Raw genomic sequence first — 13,485 nt, forward strand, 5'->3', positions numbered from 1 at the left:
TGAAATGTTTACAGTGTTTATTAAATTTTTACTTTAGACATCTATGTTTACTTATTTAGAAACTGGTTGATAACATATTATACACAATTGTGATATTGAAGACATTAAAAGGACTTTCTCGAACATTAACAGTTCTGAAAAACTGTATTTTCATATTACCCAAATTCAATTAATAGGACTGAATTAGATATAATCTAGAACCGTTAAGATGGGAAACAAATAGATTTTAAGTTCACATTCAGACATTTTACATCTGAACTGTCAAAGGTTTCGCTCAAACATCAGTAGGATTAAATAGGTATTGTTAATGGTTCGTCTTTAAACAGAAACAATTTGGTTGATTTTCATTTAAGCAGCAAAGCCAAGATTGAATCAAATATTATAATAGTATTTAAATGAGTTCCCAGGTGCTTACAAAAATACTTAATTAAGCAAAACTTGATGATGAGAAACGATTTCTCAATGCGATTGTTGGACCATCAAAATAGTTTGGCATTTAATTCTACGTAGATATTGCCTCAGAGAAAAATGTGGTAGTTGATTTAACGTTTTAGTTAGTGCCACTATCGTTCAGCTGTTGAATATGAAAACGGCGCATGTAATATTTGTATACACTTCGTTACATACAGATGCAGTGTTGTCACACATCGACGTAAATGACACAGACGCAGGGATAACAATAAGAAGTTCTGCATTCAGTATTTCAAATGTTTCTTCAACGTTTTCAAGAACATCTGGAATTTCACGTATTTTCTCTAATAAACAAAAGGAGATGAGAACTACCCTTTACTTTTCTAATGTGACACTGGAAGATAATTCCGAAGCTGGAATAACGATTTCCGGAGACTCTGACACAGCTGTGATTATTAGCAACTGCACGGTTACACGTAATAAAGAGGACGGTATAAAATTGTCAACAAATGCTAGAATCGAAGTAACTAACTGCTTGATATCCGAAAACGGAGAAAGCGGTGTATCTATCTCTCAGTCAAATGGTGGTGGAATGTTGTACATAAACAATTCAGTTATCGCTTCAAATACAAACTATGCACTTAAAGGGACGGTAACTACAGGAGTAGTCGTAGATTCGTGTGAGGTAAGAAACCATACCTACGAATACATTAATTACTGGGGGCGTCGGTACACCCACGGATACATAGAGTTAGAGAGACGTTATTCTTACAAAGAATTTAAAAGCTTAGTATTATTTAAAAACACTCTGTTTCAAGGTAACACAGCAGACTGGATTGAAATCTCAGACGATGAGTGGGTAAGGGGAGAAATAGAAATTCGTTTTGAAAATAACATATTTACTGAGGGAAGACGTACATTTCTCTGTAAGACATACTCCAGTAACAACAATTATCAAATTAACATTTACTTCCAGAACAATACATTAGAAAAAAATTCAGTATTGGAAGAAACGACTGAAAACGTCCTTGTAGAATTCCTTTTATTTGCTAATCCGGAATATCATATTGAAATAACTGGAAACTTATTTCGGGAAAATATCGCACAGTCATGTCTGGTGGTTCCGTCAAACTATATTGATATCAGTAACGGTGAAATGAATATCTTGGAAAATGTCTTTAAAGACAATAATTTTTCCTCATCCGTAGTTAACATTCAAACGCACGTTCCATTAGAGATGCATCGAAATATATTTGATTTTCCACATACTTACCGATGTGCAGTTGAAGTTCACGATTTTGATCTGGATTTGACATTCAACGCTACGCACAATTACTGGGGAACAAGTGTTACAAAAGAAGTTATTGAAACAGTTTGTGGGTTTGAAAAAGACATGAGTAGGAGTATAGTATGGACATTTCCTTTTTACGCAAACGAGGAGCTCTCCACCTTGATATCGGAAACACATACATTGGCATCAAATGTATTCGGTGGTGAAATATCAAAAGACACGCATATTCTACCGGAAGAAAAAGACTCAACTGTTGAAGTACATAGGTCCATCATTGTTCGGTATGGCATATTTATTATATTTCATAAAACTGGGATATGTAAAGTAGTTCTGCACGTTTTGGATCGAAATTTTTTCTAAAATGTAGAATTTGATTAAACTCAATTTTTCAAAACTTGATAATATACCTAGAAAATTCAGCAAATAAAACAGATAGTTTTGACATAAAATCTTTGTGTTTACACGGTAATTTACATACTAATTAAGTTTTGACATGCATACTGTCATTGTTTTTGTGTTTTTGTTTTACTAGAGAAGGTGCTAAGCTATACATAGACTCTGGCGTGACCCTTCTGTTTGCACCTGATAGAGGAATATACGTTCAAGGTGAGAACATCTAAAATAATACAACATGAATATAAGTATTGACGAAAGGTCCTAAAATCATTAATGATAGCTCTTTAGTTGTTTATCTTGTTCTCTTCTAACACTAATGAATATCATGCATGTTGTTTGACGTTACAGATATCTCGTTGATTAGCGGACGGTATATGCTACTCCACTGTTATAAAAGTTGCTTTGGGAGGACTATTTCGTTTTTTGAGAGATGTTCATGATTTCATTTTATTTCAAGTGTTACGTCATCTCGAAAACATTCAAAATGAAATTGTAACTACAAAAACTGTTGTATTTAAGAAATTAGTCTCATTTCAGTATAATTCATTATTCAAGCACTCAAGCATAATTTGGTTACATTTGCATACACTGTTGAGTGAGTTAGTACATTAATAACCTAACTGTTGTTTCTGTAAATATCCTTAGATTATAACAATTTAGTTTATTATTGTAGGCGCCCTTTCAATTATTGGAAGCAATTTAAGTGTTGTGTCACAGAATATCGCTCACGAATCTCCCTGGTATGGAATCGTTATAAACACCACTTCACATAACAGTAAGTGTCTTAGTTGATATTTAATTTGTTTGATAGTAGTTTGTCACTCCAATATGGCGACTTTTAAAGTTAAATGGAGGGATCCAGATATTGTTTCAGGCGCTGATGAGCTCACTGGTTAAATCTCTGATATCCTGTATGCCAGTTCGATAGCTACACCATATGAAACATTGTACATGTATTGCAAGGTTTCAGACCTAGAACTTTGCGTTGCAAATCATTCTCAGTCAGCCGTCTTGATCACACGGAGGTCCCTTATTAGCTCATCTGAGAACATAGTTCTCAAGGTTGAGCAGTTATGACTACTCTTCGCCCGTAGTCGTCCTACCATTAAAGAGTTCTTGAACAATCATTAGGAAATCTTATACACAATGTATTACAAGGTTGATCCTGGGCATGACTGCTCCAGTTACTCCACCGGATTGGCCCGTGAATTAATCAAAATTGCCATAATTTTCATTCTTATTAAACTACAGGCCACATATTTTTAAGATTCTTCATAACTATAACTTACTTGTAATGTATATCGCTACTAGATGTTGGGCTTGTCGATAAGATTGCTTCATTTTTCACTAGAGTTTTGCCCCTTGAGTTAATCTGCTCTATCCTATCATTCTACCATTATGTTAAAATACATCAATGAAATTCAAGCCAAACTAGTCAGCTTTATCGGAATGTATGTCTATATTAAATCAATGCCATATTCAAAACTGTTATCTTGGGTCAGGAATTTTGGTCACAAGGTCAGAAATGGAACAAACTTGTTAACGCCTTATTTTCTACTTATCTACATAAAACTTGTCCGAATGACTGCCTTTATGAAATGTAGACCATATTGGAACATGCTTCTATTTAGTTTAAAATTAAGTCAGCAGTTTAGATTATAGTAGCATTCTATCAGGTCACATTTTCAGTATATCATGAAGATGTGATCATAGGAATATTCTGTTAACACTCGAGGAGCCATATAATCAGACTGATCAAAATGAACTCTTGTAAGACTGACTGTCCCTATGCAATTTAGGTCACATTTCAAACTGGATCAGCTTTTAAAAGCTAAGTCAAATCGTCAAAAGATAGGAAAGTAAGAGACACTGTATACTCGATGTTAATTTTTTACTGAATAAACGAAAAGATACAAAAAGTAAATAAAAGTATTTTTTTCAGGTTGGATCTGTTCATGGTTAGAAATGACGCCCGTTAGCACCAATTTAATTGGAAATATTTCATGCATAAACAGACAGCATGATGGACCTGAAATGATAAATGCAAACATTGCAGATGCTTTATAAGGCAATATAAATCATTTTTAGACAAATGTGTATTTGCATTTTTCATGTTATACTGTTTATAAATCTTTTAGGGACTGAGAGAGTACAGATATACCGATCAAGATTACAGAACACGTTACATGGCATTGTTGCACACACTGCAAACTTCGAAATAAAGAGCAGCGAAATTACCGAATCTGCAGCGAACTGCTTAACATTATTTGAAACAGAAGACATAACTATATATGACTTTGGAAACACCACCTTTAAATCATGCGACGGAGTTGGTATTAATATAACAGGAAATGTTGCAGTTACAATCATAAACGCTAATATCCAAGACACATCAGTTGGTATAGGAACTAAAACTTTTTCCGGTTTGCTCGATGTACGTTCTTGCACTTTCATCAACTGTTCAGTGGGTATTTCCCTATCATCACAGAGGTATGATGACAATAGTGTCGTAAAAATTTCACGAAATTCTTTCCAAGAAATTACTTCCACGGCACTTACTATAGTATTGTCAAAAGATCAGCTGGCAAAAAACAACACAAATAGGACAGTAAATGTAGATTTAAACACATTTCAAAATGCTTGCGGAGTTGAAATTCAGACTTGGAACCATGTCGAAATGACGTTTCGCGACAATGATTTACTTAATGCAAGTTGCTTGAAAGAAGAAGACGATTGTTTTATGAATGTGTTTTCAAGTGGCAGTGATATGTTTGAACAAAACAGATATTTTGACATATCTGCAAACCGTTTTGAAAATATCAGTGCAAAATGTATAATTCAGCTGAAAGACAACGACGTATCAAACTTACAAAACACTTTTGTGCATAATACAGTCAGTAACAGTAAAGCGAGGGACGGTGTTATACTTGCTAACGGCAGATATTTCAATATATCGAATAATATTTTTGATAACCCGGACTCGGTTTTTGATGTTATTACAGTACTGAAAGGTACCTGCTTCATTTATCAGTATTTTAGCCATATGATTATGGTTCATTTGACAGACGAGGTTCTGGTTTCATTCGTAACAGTTTACATTTAGCATACTAGTAATACCTTTAATATTTGTGTAGCATACCTAAAACCGAATTATAGTTGCATGAATTTTCAGACTAAAACTTAATACTGCAAGCTTTAGAACATTTGTACTAGTGTCAGAACAATGTCAGAACTGATTTTCAATATCACGGTCTTTCTAATATCATATAAATCAAGACACTGCGGTGTTTAAAGTTTACTGTTAAAAAGTGTTTTTTAAATGTTTTAGACGCACTGGGTGTTCATTGAAACCATAGTAAATTAATGCATAATGATTATATATACAGGTACAAATTCTATCAATGTTACAAACAACTGGTGGGGCAGTCCAGATCCAAGCAATGTTTTTAGCAGAATATTTGATCAGCGGCGCCAAGCGGACTTAATACTATTTGAAGTAGAACCTGTGTTGCTGGACCGATTGGTTGACTGCACAGCTGTGAACAACTGCAGTTCACACGGTGAATGCATAAGCCCTAACCATTGTCGTTGTTCTTCAGGTATGTTGTTATGGCTTGAGTCTGCTACTATTAATTGGGTGGATCATTTTACAGATTTTTCTGAAACAGGCATTCCTTGATAGAAAATTCAGGTATGTTGGCATTTCATTTGAACGAACAATCTGAAATTTTGTAAACTTATTTTAAGTGTCTTGATAGTATACTAGACAGTACCTTCGTGTCGATGTCTTTGCTTCTAATAGAGTGCTATTAATTCTAGTCTAGTTAATGGTTGTCTTTTTATGTAATGAATTAATTATATCTAACTTGATAGCAGAAATTACGTAACTCTACACGGATGGTATAGTTTCCGGTGTGATAACTCCGCTAAACAGTAAAATAGCAACATACTAAGTCAAAGGAGTAGTCAGGTTATGTAGGTAGGCAAGCACCAACACAGAGTAGCTTCCCCTTATCGATGCAGTAGACACTGCCATAACGTATACAATGGGCTATAAGTTAGAATTTTGCTGTACAAAGTTTGTATCTCAGTAGTTAAAAACTATATTTCGCTTATAATACGAGTAAATACCTAAAACATGATACAGTAACTCTAAACTTTCTTATTGTTTGGTGTTGTAAGCAATGAAATGGTGTGATCTTTTTTAAGAACAATCAAAGAATTTGACGAATCGCTAACAGCAACACATAAATATATTCAATACTTTCATGTTTTTAAAGTTTATGGCAGAAATGTGCCTGTACATAATGGCAAGCATTTGATTTACTAAGCGTTGCCATGTGTATCGTTAGTATTGTAATAACCTTATTTGTGCTACATGTAAAGGATGGACAGGGATGTCTTGCATGCAGTATGACTGCAGCGGTGTCAATAACTGTTATGGAAATGGAGATTGCATTGGCCCCAACACTTGTTCTTGTAACGACGGCTGGAGTGGAAAACAGTGTATACTCGCTTCGTGCCTGTACGTTGTATTTTTATTAGTGATTATTTTGAGTTGCCGCTGTCTTAATTTAAAAGAACTAATGATTGCTGCACTAATACACATCTCAGAATATGTGTAGTTCTTATAGTATTTTACAAGTCAAGAAACCATTAGCCATCAATATAGGTTTGTTATGAATTATTCTCGAAATTGTACGATACCATGGAATATACGCCCCACAATTGCTATTTCATCTTGGTAATTCAAAACGAACTGTCGTTTAAGTATTTAAAGTAAATTGTTCCACTGTTGCCAATAGATACGTATAATATGTGAAAACCATCTGTTCTTTTTAAATTAATATATAAAAAGCGGAAATAGATTTGTCGTTCTTTTTTCAAACAATGTTTGTATTGTGGGCAACTGCAAACATTGTAGTGAGCTTAAATACGTAAGCACATGCAGAAATCTGTTATTTACCATCTGGATGTCTTTCTAAAACTTGTTTTAATATTTCAGTAATGTTAGCAACTGTAGTGGACATGGCTTTTGTGTCAGACCAAACGTTTGTGCTTGCGCAGCCAGATTTACCGGAGATGATTGTAGTTTGTGCATACCTCAGCATGGAGGACCTTCGTGTCAACCATGTCCAATGTGTCAACATGGTTCATGCGACCCTAATACAGGTATCAAAATTCTAATTTGATATATCAGAATAATATGTATAACTATTATCAAACTGTAATCACTACGTTGAGACATTTTTACCTGTTTAGTATTGTAATCTTTTGAACTTTCTTATATATTTCTCCTATTATGCGTTTGTTTTCCAAGAATCTACATTTCATTTGCTTACCTATATATATACTATAAAAATATCTTCCCTAGAGACAACAAACAACAGTTTTTAAAAAGTTTGATATTCATTAACGTGCAGACATATTATAAGCTTGTATGTAAAAATCATTCATGTTCATATTTTTCAGGACTATGTAAATGTGAAAGCAATAACTGGACCGGTTATCTTTGCGACCGCTGCAGTGAAACCTTCTACGGCCCAGACTGCCTACCGTTAATCAAAGTGTTGGAAATAATACCAAGTAGAGGACCAGAAAAAGGCGGAAATGATGTGCACGTTTGGGGTCATAACTTCCTGGAATCTTTGAGTGGTGCTTATAAATGTCGTTTTGGAGATACCAAGACTGATGGAAAATGGTTAGCATGGAACCATGTCCTCTGTACTGCACCTAGGCTTCCGGAAGGGGAGGTTACTCTCGAAGTATCTCCAGACGGGTCTAAATTTACAAATGATCGGGTGAGTTTTAGGCGACATAACATATAGATGTGTTTGAAACAGTCAAGAAATTTAATCCAAATTTTCCAGCTTTGTTAACGTATAATTTTTATTACTATTGTATTATAAAATATTTCTGCCATCGATTTCGAGTGACGATTACATATCTTCCTTCCATTTTGCTCAAACAAAGGTATAGAAATTCCGAGCCACTTGAGCGGATTATCATCAAACTTTTGAATGTTTATAATTTTGGATGTAAGTCTTTGTGTTTGTCAATGTCACAATTATCAATATGAATACCTCATAATTCCCTCTTATTGTAGTAATGCTTATAGGTTTGTATTGGGAAATATGCACGAGTTCTTCAGCGGAAATATTGCGCGACTTTAGGAGCGCAATATTCATCCGCTGAAGAACGAGTGCATATTTCCCGATGCAAAGATAATAACCTTTTTATTACATACGCATCTGCACGTATAAATATTATGTAAATATCATAAATATGTTCAATAGCCTGAATAGGATTGACAATACTGAACTAAATAGAAAAAAAAAGTGCAACAACACACACTGAATTACGTCACGCACCCGATATGAAATTCAGGCGTCAGTGTATGGAAAAATATTGACGTTTCCGGTACCAGTGTAACTTAACGGGGAATAGAAAGGAGTATGTAATAATTTATTTTATTTAGTTCGGGTAATATAAGAGGTGTAGGTATGAACGCTATTCAGTACAAAAATATATTTTTTTCAGCAAACATATTTCTTTTACTCAACGTGCCCTCCGGAATCGTGTGGGCGTAACTTCTCTCCATCACGTGGCCAGTGTGTGTTTGGTTCCTGTTCTTGCTTCCTCCCATGGAAAGGAAAGAACTGTACCATTGAAATACTTCCACCAATTATCGCAGTCGTATCTTCTGAACAAACAGTTAACGAAACACAAACATACACTCAACAGTTAAAGTTAGAACAGGTATATTATATTCAAAAGTGTGTCAACGATTTATCTTGATGATCTATACTTATAAGGGCCATTGTTTGGTAGTATCACTTTATACTGATTTATTGTTATTTCTATTTAGTAGAAGGATTAGAACTTTTCCTACGCTTCTGCGTTGGTTGAAAAGAAAAGGAACGTTTTTATTAATTTAACTTAATACATTTGTAAGTTTTCTTTACATCGATGATATATGGATAAAACTATACACTTAAAACAAGAATTTTGTTGAATTTAATGAGGAAGGTAGTGTTTTAGACTGCTATTCAATATTATAAGTGAGTTAAAGCAAGCAGTTGCATTCAAAAAGTATATATTTTTCTTGAAAGTTTTCCAAAAGCGCAGACAGATATTACATATAAAAATATACATTAAAACGTGTTATCAATAATATCATATATTCCAGGGAGATCTACCAGTTCGCTGGTACCTTTTTAAAGGTCCGGTCGGAATGACGGTTGATGAGAAAACCGGCTTAGTCGGGTGGTCAAACGCCTTTGCAAAGTCCGACAAATACCAGATAGATGTTAGAGTCTCAAATATAATTGGAGAAGACACTGTGACATGGTCTCTTTCGGTACCATTGTCATATACAGCCTTTGTTCAATATATTGAACCCAGTGGTATTTTTCCCGCTCCTAGATCAGTCAAGGTGTTTGGAAAAATTGACTTTCTTAGGGATGAAGCAGCACGCACTGTTTCTGTCGAAGTAATGTAAGCAATACATCTTTGTTAAACTATTAAAAGTTGTGACTATTGCTCGTGGCATTGTTTCTGTTGTGTATGTGTTAAGTATAAATCTCTTACAACTATGTTATCGTTTAGTATCTATTATCAAAGTAGCAAATACTTAATAAGTGTTTACTTATTTCAACAAAATGTGTCCGTTAACTCTTTCGGACATCGTATTGATAAAATGTAGTGTGTAATGGTATGTTGCAGGTTATATCCAAGTTTTTGCGTTATGTTAAATATCAATTCAATTATGAATATTTATTAGTGGTACCTTTTTTTCCAACCGCTATATTTTTGCCTTTGCACTTCAAAGTGTGACCAGCAGAAGATCAAAGCATGTAACCATTTTGAAAGCAGTATCAGACCAGTCGCCACCTGACACTTTCATGACAATCTACTATCCGAGACCAGACGATGCCGGATTGTTTTCTGTGGTAATGTTCAAGAATATTTGATTTGGTATTTTAAAATTCCAGCAACGTAATTTTCAATTCATTTTGTAATTTATGAAAAAGGTATAATGATCCGTATGAGCAGTAATGTAACATGTGGCGGATAAATACGTTTTTGATCATGTTTCTATTAAATTGCAGACTGCTAGGCACCCTGGTGAAACCCTGAAGTCCAATACGTCAAATGTAACTTGGTCTGTTCTTGGTATGCAATGTAAACCCTCTACAGCAACTGTTGATGAAATAATATCTGCTGATGATGATGCTATATCAATAGCTAACATCTCTAGATTGGTCAATGTTGGCGATACATATATTGATAACATAACAAGCGAGGTAAATTATGACACATACATCTAAATAGTTTTTCACCAGGCATATAAATATATATGGATTTAAATGACATCAGGATTTTCATAAATTTATTTTACCTAATTCATTTATACTATCATATAAGTCAAAATTATATTGAATTTAACACTGGTATTGTTATTTCAGATACTCGAAGTTACAAATTCATACTTGTGTTCTCACAATATATTGTATTTACCCAAAACTGTTTTAAACGACTGAAGATAATTACAAAAGTGTTTTGTGACAAGTTATTGTTATGTATGTGTTTATAACATAGCCGTTATTATGGTAAAGAATATAACGGGTCTGAACAAGGAACTGTTTTAAAGATCGCAGTTGTAATGTGCCTTAAATATTTGTTCTTAAGATTCAAAAAGAGCTTTGAAACCAACAGAGATAGATAGTAATACATATATTCATTTATAATTCTAAACATTGCAGGTTGATGGTTTACCTGGTGCGTATATCGGATTGTCAGGAGATTTCAGCGGCAAATCGTTTGCCTTGCAACGTCTTCAGACGAACGAGAATATTTCGTTCAATCTCATTATCACCAACGCAAAACCTCTATATGGCCATATATATATTATTTTTACCACTCGTCAAGGAACATCAACTGGCATGAGAGTAAATATCAAACTGTCCGCCCGCAAGCCTGTTCTTATCTTGAAACCTCCTTCGTTGCGTGAAAGCGTTGTGCGTGGTACGTTGAAAGTATTTGATGTTAACATCACAAACATTGGAGAAGTATCAGCAAACAATTTGTCCGTAAGTCTTCCAAGAGATTCAAGATTTTCGCTGGTATCCTTTACATCAAAAAGTAATTGGGTTACGGAGTCAGATGACAACAGTGTAGCTCTATTACCAAATGATGTCGCGTATTTGTCGATTGCCGTTGTTATTGAAGAAACTGAATCACTGGGTGAAATAAGCGGACATATTTATATAAATTCTGTTTCAACTTCCAGTCGACTGCCTTATAAAATTTTTATCACATCTATAGGGACCTTCAATGTGACATTTACTGTAAAAGATGAATATACATATTTTGCTTCTGGGTCGCCACTGGTCACCAACGCCAAAGTAAGACTTTCAAACCCAAGACGGAAGTTTTATGAAACGAAGTATACTGGGAATGAAACAGGTAATTGCAGAAATTATACCACTGTTTTTATTTAGAATCTTTTTGGTTGGGATAGAAACATCATAAATTTTAACTGAAGCCTTGTTGTGTAAGAACAAATATAGTTTGAGAGGTTATTATATCATAACAAAAAGTGTTGCAAACTCCACTTGAATACTGTTTCGTTGACTTTAACAACAGTTATCTTGCAGGTTATGTTATATTTGAGGACATATACGAAGATCAGTATACGTTATATGCCGAAGCTGATGATCATTCTACATACGGAGCAGTAATACTAATCACTTCTGACTCTACAGAGCAGGACATATTTCTGCCACGTATCGCCGTTAAATATACTTGGACAGTGGAACCTACAACAGTAGAAGACGTTTATATTATTGAACTGGAATCAACCTTTGAAACCTATGTAATATTCCTTTGATTCGTACATTTTTATGTTGCTGTTTAAAACAGTGTTAGACTTGCAATTTTTTCGTATCAGAAAAATTTGAGAGAATTTAAGATTTTCCCAATTCGATAGTTTATCATATCAAATCTGTCCTAAATAAAGTCTATAGGGGCTAATTTTGGAAACACGAGTGTCCGTAGTCAGTAATTCGTGTCTTCAATCTATCTATTAAACATGAATTATTGGCCTTATCAAGATGACTGTTTGAGCGCAGAACCCATGTCACTATGTCCAGTGGCAAGAGGGCATGAGGTCAGGAAAGTTACATGTATAAACCAGTTTGGAGATTTTAATAAAACTTGCTTCAAGTACTGATCAGGATGACGTATATAGCGCTTCGCCTTGTTTACTATATCCCAGGTCAAGGTCACATAAACCAAAGATAAAGTAGCTAAAATGCTTGCCTGAGGCATATTTTGTGAACCACCGGAAGGATTTTTGCATAGCTAGTATCAATCGTTAAGCTCATCAAGACGATATTCAGAGCGAATACGCCAGGCCTCTATATTAAGGTGAAGGTGTCAGTGCCGTGACTACGAGTATCAATCTAATTAATTACATAGATAATATCCTTCAACAGTAAAACTGCAACTGCATTTAATATACTGTGTAATCTTGCTTTTATGAACTTCGATCCCTTTTATAATATTAAAGCTGTCATGTTTAATTGCCATTTTGTATTCTGTTTGTCTTTATAAATTATAATGTTGGTCTATTTATATGCTGTTTTGTAGGTTCCAATGCCAGTTGTTACTCTACAGCCAGCCCAGATAAACACAATTCCTTTGGAGCAGGAACAAACGAGTACCATCGAGTTCACTATAACAAATCACGGTCTTATCAGAGCTGACAATGTTCGATTTTCCTTACCAACAACTCATCCATACCTAAATTTTGAAGCGGTTAGTACGCTTTGTACGCTTAAACGACATGAATCATTTTGAATATGTAGTACATTTGGAATGAAAAAAGGGTATTGATAGCCAGATCGGAAATTATTTCAGGTAGATCATAATTAGGTTATAGTTGACATTTTATTAATGGTACCCTATTTGAGTACACTCTGACTCAAAATCCTGAAATGATAAAAAAAACAATGAATGTCGTATAAATGACAGGTTAAATCTTAAAACAGTTTTGCCGCCTGCACGCCTGAAAAGCTTACTTATAACCTATTCCAAAACATAATACTGATTTTATTTATAATATCTATTAATATGTGGTATTGTTGATTTCAGAGATTATGTACAGTATTTGTTCCTATTTCTGCATGTAAAGTTTGGGCAATGCTTTATTTATAAAGTATAATTTTAAAACAAATTTTTCCATCGAAGATAGAGATATATCATTAGAAGTTATACTTGACCCATAAAGAAATATTCTCGTTATTAAACGGTTTAGACGTGACTTCAGCTACCGTATGGTGAGTCTAAAACCTTTTGAACGTCGCTGTATTTTCAGGTCGGTG

At 34.3% G+C, this 13,485-nt stretch overlaps 1 protein-coding gene across 2 annotated transcripts in view; it reads left to right on the top strand.

Moving 5' to 3' along the window:
* The window catches only part of LOC128548542 (uncharacterized), a 45,310-nt gene that overhangs the window by 25,477 nt on the left and 6,348 nt on the right, over positions 1–13,485 (top strand). For both annotated transcript variants that reach the window (XM_053523688.1, XM_053523689.1), the window contains 15 exons: positions 630–1,983; positions 2,235–2,308; positions 2,772–2,873; positions 4,237–5,109; positions 5,485–5,697; positions 6,485–6,623; positions 7,104–7,270; positions 7,571–7,899; positions 8,639–8,857; positions 9,288–9,595; positions 9,930–10,050; positions 10,210–10,404; positions 10,864–11,566; positions 11,758–11,975; positions 12,752–12,919. In XM_053523688.1, coding sequence (XP_053379663.1) covers positions 630–1,983; positions 2,235–2,308; positions 2,772–2,873; positions 4,237–5,109; positions 5,485–5,697; positions 6,485–6,623; positions 7,104–7,270; positions 7,571–7,899; positions 8,639–8,857; positions 9,288–9,595; positions 9,930–10,050; positions 10,210–10,404; positions 10,864–11,566; positions 11,758–11,975; positions 12,752–12,919 — 5,183 coding nt within the window. The remainder of the gene's footprint in view (positions 1–629; positions 1,984–2,234; positions 2,309–2,771; positions 2,874–4,236; positions 5,110–5,484; positions 5,698–6,484; positions 6,624–7,103; positions 7,271–7,570; positions 7,900–8,638; positions 8,858–9,287; positions 9,596–9,929; positions 10,051–10,209; positions 10,405–10,863; positions 11,567–11,757; positions 11,976–12,751; positions 12,920–13,485) is intronic.

Source organism: Mercenaria mercenaria, chromosome 14 (genome assembly GCF_021730395.1).
Source record: "Mercenaria mercenaria strain notata chromosome 14, MADL_Memer_1, whole genome shotgun sequence".
Classification (NCBI taxonomy): domain Eukaryota; kingdom Metazoa; phylum Mollusca; class Bivalvia; order Venerida; family Veneridae; genus Mercenaria; species Mercenaria mercenaria.